This window comes from Hevea brasiliensis, chromosome 11 (genome assembly GCF_030052815.1).
Source record: "Hevea brasiliensis isolate MT/VB/25A 57/8 chromosome 11, ASM3005281v1, whole genome shotgun sequence".
Taxonomy (NCBI): Eukaryota; Viridiplantae; Streptophyta; class Magnoliopsida; order Malpighiales; family Euphorbiaceae; genus Hevea; species Hevea brasiliensis.
The window spans coordinates 17,257,650-17,274,651 of record NC_079503.1 but is presented as its reverse complement, the minus strand read 5'-3'; the positions used below and the strand labels follow the sequence as shown (position 1 = coordinate 17,274,651).

The 17,002-nt window shown below is 29.1% G+C and overlaps 1 protein-coding gene across 2 annotated transcripts; it reads right to left on the bottom strand.

Moving 5' to 3' along the window:
• Positions 1-1,227: 1,227 nt before the first annotated feature.
• Positions 1,228-5,797, bottom strand: LOC110659294 (serine/threonine protein phosphatase 2A 57 kDa regulatory subunit B' kappa isoform). 2 transcript variants are annotated; one of them, XM_021817175.2, is made up of 4 exons: positions 5,328-5,797; positions 5,103-5,174; positions 2,955-4,146; positions 1,228-1,996 (listed from the first exon to the last, which is right to left on the bottom strand). In XM_021817175.2, coding segments are annotated over exons 2-4 (1,551 nt in total). In that variant the 5' UTR covers positions 5,105-5,174; positions 5,328-5,797; the 3' UTR covers positions 1,228-1,639. The 2 variants fall into 2 exon arrangements, with proteins under 2 accessions (XP_021672867.2, XP_021672868.2); XM_021817176.2 differs by lacking the exon at positions 5,103-5,174 and having other exon boundaries at positions 5,328-5,795.
• Between the last annotated feature and the right edge of the window lie 11,205 nt (positions 5,798-17,002).

Genomic DNA, 17,002 nt, shown 5'->3' with positions numbered 1-17,002 from the left:
AAAAGACTTAAATGAGTAGTTAGATAAAAATGATCAAACTTTGAACAAATTTAGTGTTGCAATTCAACTTTTAGTTGAAAAGTTAAGTTTTTGAATGCCTATATTGTTCAATAGCCAGTTCACCAAGCTAGAGGAGTCTAATTCTATATCTAGGAGCCTAAAGGGGCTCGGGGGCAACCTCAACTAAGAACTCCCCAAGGTGTAACTAGTGAAAGCAAGCTCAGAATGAAAAATGGTACTAGTTATCTCACAGGAGAGAGGAACAGGTGGCTAACTAGTTTAGACCAATAATGTAGCCAAGCTCATAATGAAAAATGGTACTAGTCATCTCACAGGAGAGAGGAACAGGTGGCTAACTAGTTTAGACAAATAATGTAGATCAACTGCCCTAACGATAGAACCATTGTTCATACTCAAATTCTCAGTAACATTAACCCTATGACTCATCCGAGTATTTATGATGCAGAGCCAATTGCAGGTTCTCAAGCCGCACCAGTGCCTCAACAAGTGAAAACGTCCTAGATGGCCTTTGGCTAGGGGGCAACAGTCATAGAGGAATAATATATCTGCAATGCGGGTTCCTCAAATAGCCACACTAGTCCCTCAGATGGTGGTATCTATAGCTCTAGTTCTAATGGTATTAATAGCTTCCCAGGGGACTCAGGTTCCATAGGTAACTCCAAGCTTGGGAGGCAATTGCAGTATTAAAGGAGTTAGTGCTGTCACAATATAGGTTTCTCCTATAATATTCCAGCTGCTCCTGTACTTCATGTATAAGCATTGTATTTACTTTCAATCAAATAATACAATTTCAATTTTAATTCCTTCCAGTGAAATAACCTCTTATATTTTAATTTACTCTGCAATTAAAGATGAAACTATATTCAATGTAATCAATTCCTACAATCATCTGATTAAGAAGTTAAGAATACATTCCAATTGATATACTCAATATCTAATACACCTGCATTCAAATTATTTGTCAATTAAATTGTTTTTACAGCAAGTCATATAAAACAGCTAGTAATATATAAGTGATAAAGGAGAGAGAATTAGATAAAAAAAAAGGACATATAGAACTAAATTTAGGCTGTCATGTTGCATGGTCAACGTTTTATATTATTATTATTATTATTATTATTATTATTATTATTATAACACGACTTTCTTCCAAACTCCATAAGCATGCAAAACCCAACGCAATGCTAATGTTTGATATGGCGAAAAGAAATGGAATTAGCTATACACTTCATTAGGTGCAACAAAGCAAACAGCTAGAATATCCTTGCTGAGGTCATAGTAAGGATACCAACAACATCTCCATTTTCAGATCAAGGAGATAAATTACAAATCTTAAAAAGAATAAAATATGGGAAAAAAGCAAGCAGCCCTTGGGAGACGGTCAATACACATAATTGCAAGCTATGGAGCACTTCTAACACGGCAGCCAACACCACCATCTGCCAAACAAACCTTCAAGGCAGCAGCATTACTACTTATAATACAACACCTTAGCACAAGATTAAAACCCTACTAGCATCCCAAACTCCTTCCTATTTCAAGAAATGATTTCAGCACGGCAACAAGAGTGGCTAAAATTGTTTGTTTTTTTCTTTCACCAATGGCGTCACTCACACTATTAGCATGCAACTGAGCAAGTGGCAGGTTTTACTGGAGCCAAGATATTATCCGCTGCAGATTGGAAACCAGCAGCATTTTCAAGGCGTTCCCATGTCAATCTCCGTTTCTCAGCTTTCAGGCTTAACATTGAATCTTCCTCTTCCAACTTAGATCGGCAGGCAAGCACTAGCTCTTCATCCATCTCACAGAACATCTTCCTAATGTTCTGTGTTAGATTGAGAACTGCTTGATTCCAATGATTCTGAGCATTCCGCTCGAGAGCTGAGAAGACAAGAGGCACAATCACCTGCCTGTTATGCACAATAAGATTCAGGATGCGCTCATTGTTCCACAGTAAGTGAGCTCGTTCAGCCACCTGGAAAGTTGAAATGAAACTTGTTATTGTTCATTGCATTGCAATTCATTACATATATAAACAACTTATTTATGTCTTGAAAGGTTTGTGATTCTAATTCAGAGATTCCAAGTTCAAATTTCATTAGGAAGAATTTTAAAGAATGGAAAGGATTAGCTCAAATCTTTAGGCCTAAGGCTCAGTGGGCCTCGAAAAGGTTCACAAAAATGAAAATTCTCACTTAGCATGTTGGGATCTATGACCAAAGTGCTGGGGTGAAAAGAGAATAGCAGGAAATTTCATCCCACTTCTATGATCAAATTAGCCTACAACCAGTTGAGTATAGAACAGAAGATTCTCCATATTTTTTTATTGGCTTAGTCTTATCTTATAATTTGTTAATGTTCCTCTCTTTTCAATTCATTACTGATACTTCAGTAATTGGGACTTAAAATACACAAAAAATGTCGTATAATTAAAGAAAATAACAGGATGCCTGAAATATCTGTTTAGTCAAACAATATACAAAAGGTAAATTAATCATTGTAAACTTGGAAACATTTTCAATCAGCTGTTCAGGTTATTGTTATGTGTAATTTTTTTTTTTTTTAAATCACTGCACCTCGTGCACTGTGGGATCCCCTTTATTGGCCCTACCCAGGTGCTAGTCTAACAACTGAATCAAGGAATGATTAGTGGGATTAGCATCTTTATGTGTACATTAATAGGAGCATATATCACCATAAAACTTGACCTTATGAAGGTTCAATTCATGCTCCATTAGTTAAATAAATCTCACAAGCTTCTTCAATTGTAGAAATGTATGCCATAAGAACCAAATAGAATACATAGCAAGTAGCATGACATGACATATGAAATGCCATGCAAGAAAATATTAATTGAACAAAGTCATGATATGAAAATAAGGGTCCATTGTATTCTCACATAATGAGCATGAGACTCATAAAGAAGTATTTACCTGGTAATGTGAGCTATTGAGGCAGCATCCCATACGTCGAAATAGTGGGACCATGATCTTCTGAAACTCTTCCATGGTAGTCATTTCCAAAATCTCTTCTATCTCACTTATAAACATTAATTCCTTCTGGCTGTTTGTCACTGGCCAGTACTTCAGTAGACCCCTAATCACAGTACTAGCCAACTTTGGATCCTTATCTATAAACTGTACAACACAATATGTCAATTGTTGATGATAGACACCCACCGATTTTGGCTTGTGTAGAGGAATCAAAGCTCTCCATAGAAACAACTTGTGTTCCTCTTTCAATGGCAAGGCAAACCCACTAATAACACTTCCAAAAATCTCCAACAGCTCAGCAATTCCATTATGATGGTCAGTTTCAAAAACAAAATGATAGATGATGTTGCTAACAGCTTTTCGGATAAAAGGCCGGTGTACCATGAAATTCCCATAAATCCTATGCAGAATTGTTTTCAAACAGTCTCGTTCTCTTGGGTCCTCAGAATCAAAGAGGTCAAGTAATCTCACAATAAAAGCATGATCTATATGCTTCTTTGCAGCCTTTGCATCAACAGAACTTATAAACCTGAGTAGTAGATCATACACACATTGTAAATGTGACCAATAAGGATCAAACATTGGTTCTTCAATATCTGTTTCCCCACCTGTGTTATTGGAAAGATACTTCGGTGGGAAAACCCTAAACAGGTTAATTGCACACATCTTACACAATGCAGCCATTGCAGCTTCATTAAACTTTGCAGATCCGGACGAAACAAAATCAACAAGCTCCATCAGTGTTTGGTGTTTAATATCTTGCTGAGCTGCAATTTTATCTGGATCATTGAAATCAAAAACTTTGCAGCAAAAGTTTAATTTACTGACAAAAAGGTTTTGCTTCTGTAGATTTGAAACCTCTTTGAAGGATATGTGGGGCTCTACAGCCTCCACCCCAGCCATGATGCTTGCAGGAAAGACTGCTGAAGACACCCGTTTGACAACATTTAATCGACTTGAAAAAGAATGTCCTCCGTTTGTACATGAGACTCCACTGTCCCAATTGTTAGAATTGTTTCCAGAATCAATCCCAGTGGAATCGAATGAATCAGACTTTGAGGACTTCCTTGGGATTTTGCTTAGAATTTGTTTGAGCATGGTGGCAATGCAGCAATTTTCAGCAGATATAGACCTACATCACAGTTATACAATTTGAATTAGTGCAATTATCCAGTACAGGGGAAGTTCCAGGAGAGCTCTTTGTGATAGCCTTTGATGCAAACAAACAGAAAAAAATTATGTAATTTGCTGGTTTCAAAATTCATTATATTCTTAACAGTAAAGCACAGCTTCATATCCTATTAGTGAAAATTCCTGAACCAAGAACATGAACCATGCCTACATTAATAATCAGCAAAACGAAGCAACCAGTTTCAATTAAATAGGATACAGTTGAAACCAGACAAAGTTTACCAATCCCAGGGTTAAGACTATAAAAACATCGTGAGGGCAACTGGGCAAGGCATCATAAGAAACAATGAGATTCATTAATTGGAATTAGCAGCTTGAGAACATAAAGAAAGTGAAACATTAAGCAAACTGATGCAAGATTTAAGAGTCCCCTTGGCAACTATTTTTGGGATGCCATTTCCTTTGTCATAGATTCCAGATAGCAGGTCTACTAGGCTCAAGTTGTTGGAAATTTTAAATGAAGCTTAATGTTCTTACAACCACCACAGTGATAAAAGCAGCCTCATCAACCCAATATTACGTAATTACCTGTCTCTTAATACCCAAATTTAGTTGGGGCCAAATAAATTAAATCCAGAACTGTTATACGCAATTAGATTAATATAGAGCTAAAATATGGGATCTTTGGTCCAATGGCCAAAGGCAACTCCAGTAAACAGCAAACCCAGATCACGGAAGCTAGCAATCAGCTTGAACCAGAAACAGTCAAAGAGAAACTCACCAAACTAGTATCTCTAAGCTAAAAAGTTAAACAAGGTCCTTCCAACGGCAATGATTTAAAGGAAAGATATAAAAAAAAAAAATCCTCTCTAGCAGGAAAATTGGAGGATAAAGCCTTAGATCTGGAACAATTATGATATCAAGAAAGTGAATTACCAAAGATCTGCACAAACTTACATGCATGAATCAAGTGGACAAAGCCCAGATCTTGATTATAAAAAACAGTAACTTCATCAAACTAGCGACAAGCTTCACAGGTGTAAATAGCACATCACAAAGAACTTTCTTGTCAGTCCATAATGTAACTCCATATTTAACCACAAAATAGAAACTTTAAGCAGTTAGACTACAAAAGAATTAACATTCAAATACAGACAAGAACAAAGGAGGGAGAGAGAGAACCTGTGCTTGTTTATCTTAAGAGGTGTTAAGAGAGAGGAGAGTGGGATCTTTTTAGCAAATAAATGAAAATGCTTGATATATTTGAGTGGTAAAGTAGTATACTTTCTAGTAAATGGAGAGGATATTTTTGATTATGGGCTTCTGGGTATCGATAGATCTCCATGAAGGATCAAAAAAAGAGGGTAGCACCTCGATTGAAGAGAATACCAGGTGTGGCATCTTATGAGATTTGCAGGTACCAGTAGCCAGTCACCACCACCCGGCACTAATCAAATGTCAAGTAAATGGAATACTCCCTTTGTTTTAATTCTAGAGCACAGTTTGATGAATAGATTAGTAAACTTTGGGTCCCTGTGTTAGCCTCACCCTCTATCATATTGAAGAGTAATAATCATTGCCTGGGCTGCCATGTTTTGTTTAAGCCGATTTAGATCTTCTTTTCTTTTCAAAATTGAAAATTTTTTATGTTAAATCCTTTTTATTGTTAAGTGTTCACTGCATAACGTGGCCTTGCAGACAGTACGAGCTTGGTTTTTTAAATGTATTCCCTTGTGCTGTTTGTCTTCCTACGGGGATATTTTTGGTGTTTTATTTCTTTTCCTTTGGACCTTTTATTGACTTATGTATCTTTATGCAAAATTGCTCAAACTATAAAGACTACGTCATGATACTTCTATCTTTCACAATCAATTTGGTTTCATGCCTGATCATTCAACTATGGAAGCGATCTTTCTCATTAGAAGCTTAATAGAGAAATATAGATATGCGAGGAAAGATTTATACATGGTTTTTATCGATTTAAAGAAGGCTTATGATAGTGTTCCAAGAGATGTCTTATGGAGAGTATTAGAACACAAGGGGTATCTATTAGGTACATACAAATGTTGAAAGATATATATGAAGGAGCAACTACTATTGTGCGCACAGTAGGAGGGGACACAAGAGATTTTCCTATCTCTTGGATTACACCAAGGTTCAGCCGTAAGCTCTTATCTTTTTACATTAGTTTTAGATGAATTAACGAAGCATATACAAGAGAGTATCCTTTGATGCATGATGTTTGCGGATGATATAGTTCTGATAGATGAGACGCAAGAAGGAGTTAATAGAAAGCTAAAACTTTGGAGAAGTACTCTAGAGTCAAGAGGCTTTAAGTTAAGTAAAATGAAGACAGAATACATGCATTGCAAGTTCAGTGAAGGCCAAACTGATAATAGGGAATGAGTTAGTTTGGATGGAGTGATACTATCTCAAAGTAATCATTTTAAATATATTGGCTCAGTCCTTCAAGTAAATGGGGGATGTGAGGAGGATGTTAGTCATATGATTCAAGCGGGATGGTTGAAGTGGAGACGTGTCACGGGAGTTTTATGTGATCGCAAGATTCCCAATAAGTTGTAAGGAAAATTTTATCGTACATTTATTCGACTGGCCATATTATATGGTAGTGAGTGTTGGGCACTAAAAGAGTCATATGTGTCTAAGATAAAAGTTGCGGAGATAAGAATATTAAGGTGGATGAGTGGCCATATTAGACTAGATAAAGTCTGTAATGAGAGTATTAGAGAAAAGGTAGGAGTAGTACCAATTAAGGATAAGTTGAGGAAAGGGAGATTGAGGTGGTTTGGTCATGTGAAGCGTAGGCATACGGAGGCTCCAATTAGACAAGTAGAGCACATTAGGGTAAAGGATAGAAAGAAAAGAAGGGGGTAAACCTAAACTGACTTGAAGAAGAGTAGTACAATATGACCTAGAAGTATTATACATTTCCAAGGATTTAATCCAAAATTATTTAGAGTGGAGAAAGAGAATCCATATAGCCGACCCCAAATTTTTGAGATAAAGGCCTAGTTGAGTTGAGTTGTCTCTTTATGCATGTATCAAGAAATATTAAAAAAAGATAAATTATCATCAAATCCTTATAATTTATTAAAAATTAATTATTCAACTCCAATTTTTTAAAAATTCAATTAAAACGTATCTGTAATTTGAAAAATTAAATTGTTTAGCCCTTTTATTAGATTTCTATAAAAAAAATAAAAAAGTGTAGTTAACTTGTTTCAGCCTTAGTCAGAGAGATTAAATAGTATTAATAATTAAAATTACAGTAATTAAATAATACAAATAGTTAAATTTATAAGGACTAAATAGTATAAATACTCATGATTAAAATAAGTTAACTAATATTTTTTTCATAAAAGGACTAAATAGTTTAGTTTTAGAAAATATAAGTATACTTTAATTGAATTTTTAAAAGATAGAAGCTAAATAGTTAATTTTAACAAATTAAAGGAAATTTATAGTAATTTATCCTTTTAAAAATGATTTATGAAAATAAATAAATAACTAAAAGGAGGAGAGATAATAATATTTATTTTTCTTATTATAAATTAGAATCTTTTTTGTCAAAAATAAAAATATATAATATGAGGCCAAGATTATGGATGATTAAAATATAATAGTATAAATCAAAATTTGTTTACCAGTGAAAAGTATAATGAGAATCAAACCTGAAACTTCTTAATCTTGAGTTTAAAAATTCAACCTTTATTTATCATTAGAGTAAGATCTCATGGACATAAATTAATTTATTTGTCATGCTTATGTTCATACAAATTGAGCTTCAATTTTAGGTATTGAAATTCAACAATATAAGATTAAGTGAAAGGATTGAAATTAACCCAAAATTGAGAATATTTTAAATTATAAAGGAAGTGTTCTTTTTTTTTTTTTTCCAAAATTATGGTTGAGTAATGTTATATAAAATATTTTTATTATTTTGTTTATATTTATTGCAGAGTTTGAAAGTATGAATAAGTGTGTGTGTCTTTTCATAATTTTTTAATTTATTTAATTTAAATTTCAAATCTCTTTATAAAGATGTAGGGTGTTAATGCTGAAATGAAATGTTATATTAATGGGACATTAAGTAATTTTGATAAGTAAAATTATCAAAATAATATGTTTTTCTTTAATATTAAAAATAAATTTAATGCTTAATATGACATATAAAATTGATTCATAATATTACTTGTTTATGTATTTGGTTTTGAATGGTTAATAATTTTTATTATTATAATGATAATTTAATAGTTGAGTGTTTATTTTATAATGTAGAAGATAAAATTATAAATTAATTTTTATAATATAAAAATTAAAATTTTAAATTGATTTAAATTCTGACAATTTAATTCTTTTTAAAAATTTATGAAAAAAAAAATTCATTACAGTTGATTGAGGAAAAATTTTTATATAATTATGATAAACTCATAAAATTCACTCTAATAGATGATTATAATAAAATTATTGTATTTTATATTTTTTTTTTCCACAAAAAGAGAGGCAGGAGACAGATTGAATTATTAAAGCAACCCTCATGAGTTCATTCATCACACCTTCTCAAGGATTTTACCTTTCAAAATGAGATGCCCCTCACTTTTACATAGCCTGTGCTGCCTTTTATACCACAAATATATTATCTATCACTTATGAGTATGAGATAATAATGGGAAGAGTATTTTTAGATATTTTGTTCTATTGAAATTTATTAAAATATATTTAAATAATATGTAATTAAGTTGAAATGATTTTAAATTTTAAAAATAAAACTTATTTTGAGTTGGAGTTTATTTTTATTTGAATTAATTTTTATAAATAATTAATTAAACATAAAGTATATTCTTATAACAATATTTATAAATTATTTACATGAATTTAAATATTTATAAAATTATTAAATTTTTACAATATAAATTATTACTAAAAATATTTTTTATATAAATCATTAACTAAAATATATAAAATTAAATAATATATAAAATTAAATATTATTTAAATGATAATAATAATATCCCTAAAATAATAAAAAAATGATTTTGATATATATATATATATATTGAATTCAATGGAGACACAGTTAGCTATTTATAATCAATGAACTGCATTTATGAGTTAATTCTATTCCTTTCTTATTATAAAAATTAATAATTTTATAAGAGGTAAATAAAGAGGCTCAAATTTAAAATCTTCTAATTTTTTATATTTTAATAATATAAAAAGGCCAATCAAATTAGCTCTGATCGGCGATATCTATTTGCTTTCATTCTATTCACAAGTTTTGATTCGCTGTTTAATGTTTGGAGCAAAGCAAGAGAGTAATGTCAAAGCAAATGATTAAAAATGAGAAGAAGCCATGATTATTGGAAAACACTTTAGGAGATATTGCCAGACAAAAAGCACTAAAAAGAAAACAAATAACAATAATATTTTCTCTCTTAATTCATCAACTTTATTTTCACCTTGATGATTACTCTCCACCCAACAAAACCTCATATTAAACATACTTACATGCTTTTGTCTTCTAGCGAACCTCCAATACAGTTTATTACATCATGACCATAATTAGAGATGACCAATATATCAGTTTAGAAACATATACGATAATTAGCAATGAAGTTATTATCTTCTTCTTTATAATCACTGAAAAAAAATTGAATTAGTAATTGACTAAAATCGATTATTAATTTATTAAAATTGATTACTAATTAATTTAATAATTAATTTAATAACCAAATCAGTCGATTGCAATAAGATTGATTGTATTTTATTACATCAGCATTTTATTACATCATGACCATAAATTATAGATTACCAATATATCAATTTAGAAACATAATCGTTAATTAGCAATGAAGTTATTATCTTCTTCTTTATAATCACTAAAAAAAAAATTTGAATTAGCAACCGACTAAATCAATTGTTAATCCATTAAAATCGATTGCTAATCGATTTAATAATTAATTTAGCAACTAATTCAATTGGTTGCAATGAGATTAGTTGCAAATAGCAACTAACAACTAAATCGGTTGCTAAATTAATTAAATTTAAAAAAATAAAACGTTTGGTAGAAAACTATCGATTACTACTAGAAGCCGATAAATCGGTTGTTAATAGCAACCGAAATATAATCAGTTGTAAAAAATTTGTTGTCTTTAATTTTGTAATTTTACAACCATTTTGTAAATCGATCACTATTTGTAACTAAAATCAATTGCTAATTTAAAAAAAAAAATTTAAACAAATTTCGAAATAGCAAATAAAAATTTTAAATAAATAAAATTTTCAAAAAATTACTAAAATAATAAATTTTTATAGAAAAATTAGTACTAAAAATTAATATAAAAAATTACTAATAATAACTAGGACAAAAAAATATTAACAAAAAATTAACTATAAAAAGATATTTATAAGACAAATTAATAAAAAAAATTACCATATATATATATATATTATAATAAAAATTACAAAAAATTAATACTACAAATAATTTACTAACAAAAAAAATATTTCTACAAAAATTTTTATTTTAGGACCAAGAAAAACAAATTAAATAAAAAAGATAAGAGAAAAAAAAGATGATGAAGAAGAAAAAGATAACGAAGAAGAGAAAAGATGAGAAATAAAAGGATGATGAAGAAGAAAATATATGAGAAAGAAAAAGATGAAGAATAAAATGAAAAAGAAAAAAATGATGAAGAAAATAGATGAGAAAGAAAAAGATGATGATGAAGAAAATATACGAGAAAAAAAATTGAAGAAAAAAATAGATGAGAAAAAAATAATGAAGAAAATAGTTGAGAAAAAAAAATGATGATGAAAATGTTATATTAGAAAGAAAAAGATAATAAATAAAATAGATGAGAATAAAAAAGATGATGAAGAAAACGAGAGAAAAGAGAAGAAAGAAAGAAAAAAAGAGAATAGTGGAAAAAGAAAATGAGTGGTTGTTTATGTAAGTAAATTAGCAATCAATTTTAAGTACCAATTGTCGATTGTTAATTCCACTTAAAAATTAGGTAGAAATATTTGAAGGAAAAATTTTACAACAGATTCACAAACGGTTGTAAAATCAGTTGCTAAAATCGGTTACTGTTAACAACTAATTCACAAATCGATTGCAAATCAAAATAAACAAAATAAAAAAAAAAGGAAATGAATTTTTGAAGGGCAAAAATCGGTTATTGTTAGCAACCAATTCGCAAATCAGTTGTAAATAAAAAAATAAAATAAAATAAAAGATTGAGTGGAAATTTTTGAGGAAAAACCTTATTGTAAAATCGGTGGTTATAAGCAACCGATTTGCAAATCGGTTGCAAATTTAAAAAAAAAAAAATTAGACACAAATTTTTAGAGAAAAAAATTAGTAACTGATTTATAATTAGTTATAAAAATTGGTTGCTATTAAATGAGTTGTAAATAACAACTAACATGAAATCAGTTATAAATAACAACTGATTTTAGCAATTTATTGCAAAATCATTGCTAATCGTATATTTAAGATTTTTTTTTTAATATCGATTAGCAATCAATTTTAAATCGGTTGCTATTAGCAACTGATTTTAATAATCAATTATAAATCGCCTGCTAATAATAATTAATTCTTGAATCGATTGCTAAATTTTTAAAAATTAACAATTTTACTAAAAAAAATTAAAATCACAAATCGGTTACAAAATGGGTTGATAACAGCAACTGATTTTAGTCGGTCGCAAAAATTGATTAGAAAACTAATTTTTTTATAGTGCATGCCACAAATATTGTTATGCTCATCAGTGCCACCCTGATTAAAAAAAAATTATTAACTTAAAAGGAACAAATAGGGAAGTAAAAATATACATCTTATGTTTGATGAACTTAAAACCAGATTTTTAATTCCATGTGATATTGTCAAAAGTGGAAGCAATTTTTGGAAAAGGGAACAAATGTGAATTTTGATTTTTATTTTAAAACTTTTTAAAAAGAGGGATATAATAAATCGGAAAAGAGAGGTGAGATTTACAATTTAGGGAAAATGGTTTATTTATTTATTTTTTTTTTACACAAAAAAAAAATAAATCAAGAAAGATGAAATTTATTTAAACACAAATTTTATTACTGTGAAGCTGAAAATTATATTATAAATTTCATGCACATGATCTATTATGCATTATCTATCTATTTATCTATAATATAAAAGTGAGAAAGAGGTAAAACATTGTTATTTCCAAAAATACATTTCTTTTATATCATTTATCAAAATACCAATAAAAATATGCTTATAGCGATAAATATATGCATTATCACTAATAATATATTTTAGCAACAAATAATTGATGGCCAATTCATATTATTTTGTCGCTAAAAACTTAGTTTTTAGCGAAAACATGTATGTCACTAATACTTTTAGCGACAAGAGGCATATTCATATTACTTTGTCGCTACTAACTTTTAGGGATGGCATATCCATCGCCAAATCCCTAAATAATTTCACTTTATAATATTATTATAATATTATTTTATTAAAAATTATTCAATTTATTATAAGAAAATTAATTTAAAAATCCTTAAACGTACTAAATCTCACTTCTAAGATTTTATTTTTAATTTTTCTAAATATTTATAAATTTATAATTTTATTTTAATTATATATATATATATATATATATATATATATATATATATATAAGTGGGAAGAAAGAGGGGAATAATAGGAGAAACAAAAATATCCTAAACATAATTATCAAATTATTATTAAAAATTAACTATTTAATTAACATAACTATAAAGTTATTATTAAAAAATTAATGTTTAATTAAATAAAAATTTATATTTATATCAATAGATATGAAATTCTAATTCTATTAAGTGATAATTATTTTATTTATTAAAAATTTATATCATTTTCTTTAAAAAAAATATTAGTAAAGGATAAATTTTAACTAAATATTAAAATCAAGAATTTTAACTTTTAATCCAATTAAAGTATAACAACCACTTTACTGGTTACAAATTTATAGCTTATTTCTATAAATATTATCGATATTAATAAAAATATAGCTTTACGCAACTTAAAATTTATTTTTACATGTAAAAAGTTTTTCATTTGTTTTATTTTTCTTAAAAATAAAAATATAACATTTTATGTTCTCAATTATTTTAGATATAATAAATTAAAAAATAATTTTTATTGAAAATATTAATAAAATTATTAGATTCGTATTTGAATTTTGATTAATAAAGGTAAAAAGAGTAACACTAATACTAATTTTATAATCTTGATAAAATTTACTAAATTAAAATTTGAAAAAGTTCTTAGAGATTTTTTTTATTAATTATCGCTATTTTCAAAAAAAAAATATTTTCTTGTCAATAAAATATTTTAATATCTAAATTTATTAACAATTAAAAAATATTATTCACAAAAATCATTTAGACAAGTAATCATTTAAAAAGAAAATGATTTTGTATTTAAATATCATAAATATCATAGTATCAAATTTAAATATTTATCCATTTCAAATTTTTATCTATTTAAATGAGTTTTATATTATTATCTAATTATTTAAATAAGAATAAAATTAATATCTAATTACAACAAAGTTATTTAAATTATATAGTTTAAGTTTTCATCAATATATTTATGATATGTACTTTTGTTATAAATATTTCAATTTATTAAATTTTTTAATTTTTGTTATATAAATTATTTATGTAATAAAATCTAATATAAGCATTTCATATAGTCATTTAGGTTAAGTTTCATAATTATTTTATTCTTTTGTTAGCCATTTTTAGTTAATTTTTCATAATTGCCAAATTTTGGATTAATTCGTAATTTTGTTTCATTTAGTATGTAAAATGGTATTCTTGAAAGACTAAAAGGTAATTGTGCAAGTAAGGTAAATTCTAGATCCATAAATACCAAAAACAAAGCCTAAGATTTGAAGATTTTAAAGGCTGTTGAAAGTTGCATAAGCTATGCATCATCTAATGCAAGAGATCAGAGAAATATTACAAGTCTGCTGAAATATGCATAGCTTCCTGCATAGCCTGTGCACCTTCATGGAGGATGAACTTAAACCTGCCGAAACTTGCATAGTCTCATGCATATGTTATGCAATAGCCTATGCAGTTGACCAGAAAATCTTCCAGACTTGCCGAAATGTGCATAACTTTCCGCATAGCCTATGCACCTGCTTATGCACCTTCACGAAAATTCTCTGAAACTTACCAAAACATGCATAAAAACTTGCATGGCCATGCAAACCTGTCTCTACTTATTTTCTCCAGTTCTGACTTCACATGAGACGCTGTATGGGCACAGCTTTGACCATACACTCTCATTAATTGATTGATGAAACAAGATTTTGTCACACATGTATGACCTCACCACACACCATGTTTAGTCTATTTTAGGGTTCATGTTGGGTATAAAAGCATTATTACCTCATTTTTGCTGTGAGAAAAAAGATTTGGAAAGAAGGAGAGTAGGAGCTGACAACCTAATTATTTCCATCTGAAGCTTCGATTCTTCTTCATTTTCCACCATTTTCTACATTTTCTTCATCGAGTTTCTTTAGTTAAGCTTTCTTTTCATCTTTTACTTCTTCTTTTGTTAGAGTATTTACATTAAACATGAAAAATGAATAGTTCTTTTAAGATTATGGAGTTATATATGTAATATTTAAGATATTTTGTGCATTTGAACTAGTTAGCCCATATTTTATGGTTATTATGGAGTTTTATCCATTTCTTATGAGCATAATGACATGCTTAGTGTAGGATTCCATTAAGTTATATTTTTAATCCTTGGTTGAACCATCGAAAGGAGAAAACCCAGTGATAGATAATTAAAAAATTGGACTTAATTAATTTAGATCTAGAAATAGACTAAGGATTAAGAGAATAAATAGATTGATTAAAAAATCTAATGGTCTTGATTAATTTTAACTCCTTGAAAGTAGAATTAAATTAATTAAGGCACTCTTTGTCTCACTCGAAAAGGCTTTCAAAGGATATGAGGATTAATCTTATAACGGCCTCACTTTAGATAGTTTGTACATTCTACTATTTCGGTGACCAATGTCTGTCTGGAACGCCAAAATGTCTGGAACTATATTTAAACTAGAGTGAGAGTCATAAATAATCTAAATAATGACAAGAAAAATTAAAGAAAAATTTTAGAAAATGGAATGCAAGAGGTTAAATGAGTCGGAGCTACGACAATAGGTACCCTAACGGGAAGCGATTGTGAAGACAGTTAGCAACCCTAGACCCGTGGAGAACCCTATGAAATAATTTTTGGGACTCAAGTGAAGGATTTTTGAGGTTTAGATGATAATAGATTGCTAAGAAAATACAAGAAAGATTATATAAATCGGTACAGACAATTTTAACTCAGTAAACAAAATGAAGGGCATTTTGGTTATTTCACCTTCAGGGATGATTTTTTACCAACTTCTCCATTTAAGTAAAAGAGGTTTATGCTGTAAAATGTGAATAAATATTGATGAACATTTAATTAAAAAATGAGTAAAAAGAAAGAAGAAAAGAAATAAAATAAAATGAAAATTTAAAACCTAATTATGACATAAGCATGATGAAAGGATGATGCAATTAAAAATTTTCAACCAATCACCATTAAACAAGCTTAAGTATAAAAGCCAAAAATGAGATAAACAATAAAAAATTAAGTCATCTTCCACCTCCATTCAAGTTGGCCAAAACCCATCTCTCACTCCTCCATTAATATTCCTTCATCAACCTTGTATAATCTTGATTTCTCACCATCAAACCCATAACCTTCTTCATTAAAACTTGTCATCTAACCTCGCTAAGGTGTTTGGAAACCAAGAAAGTGAGCAAAAGTGAAGATTGGGCAAGCTTAGAAAATCATTAACCAAGGTTAGTGCCAATTCTCTCTTCTTTCTCTTTATATTCCATGTTAGGACCTTTAATTGAGTTAGAATTTGTTGAATTTGAAACAAAACAAACATGTTTAGGGCACCCATGATTTTCGGCAGCCATGTTGTAGGAAAGTGTGTGATGAGTTTTGAATGAAATTAAAGTTGTTTATTGATTGTCTTTAATGAGAATATAAGGATTAGAACATTAATTTCTAGGTGTGGTGTTAAATTGAAACTTTGAGAATTATTATTGAGGCAAAATTAGGGTTTTGCCAAATTGTTGATGAATTGGTGTTCTAATGGTCAATTAGTAACTATTTGAGGTGGTTTGACCTTAACTTGAAATTGATTGTCGCATTGAATATTGAATTGAATGTGCTGCCCTATGTGCTAGACATTCTAGACTTGAGTCCAGTGAGTTTGGGCAGCCATAAGTTGAATTGTGTAACTTCAATTGGTATAAGGCCAATTAGAGGTGAAACTAGGGACATAATGTCACATTTTTCATAAAGAACACCTACTTAGAAAACCAACCTAAAATGACCTAAATTTGGCTTGAATCTGGGTATCCAAAATCTGGACCTGGAAAAATGACCATATGAACAGTATTTGTTCAAATAGCCATAACTTTGTGTAGAGAGGTCCAAATGACCTGATTCTTGAACTCATGGAAAGCTTAGATATAATAGAAAAACTTTCATGAGATCAGAAACCCAAATTCTGACCATAACATAATCAAATTGCTAATCAAAATTAGCTTATCAAAACTGTCAGAACCAAAAATTACTCAGAAATTCTGGACAGTGGCCAATCCAGCCAGTTATGGTAAAAATGCCATAACTTGAGCTATAAAATTCCAAATTGAGTGATTCAAAAAGAAAATTAAAGTAGAGACATTAAGAAACGACTTTGAAGAAGAAAGTTTAGCCAAATTCTCACTGTAGAATGGTC

What these genes read in the sequence shown, in the direction of transcription:
- LOC110659294 (XM_021817175.2), bottom strand. An exon ending in TCAATAGCTCACATTACCAG is followed by an intron (nt 1,997 to 2,954) that starts GTAAATACTTCT and finishes TCAACTTTCCAG; the next exon opens with GTGGCTGAACGAGCTCACTT.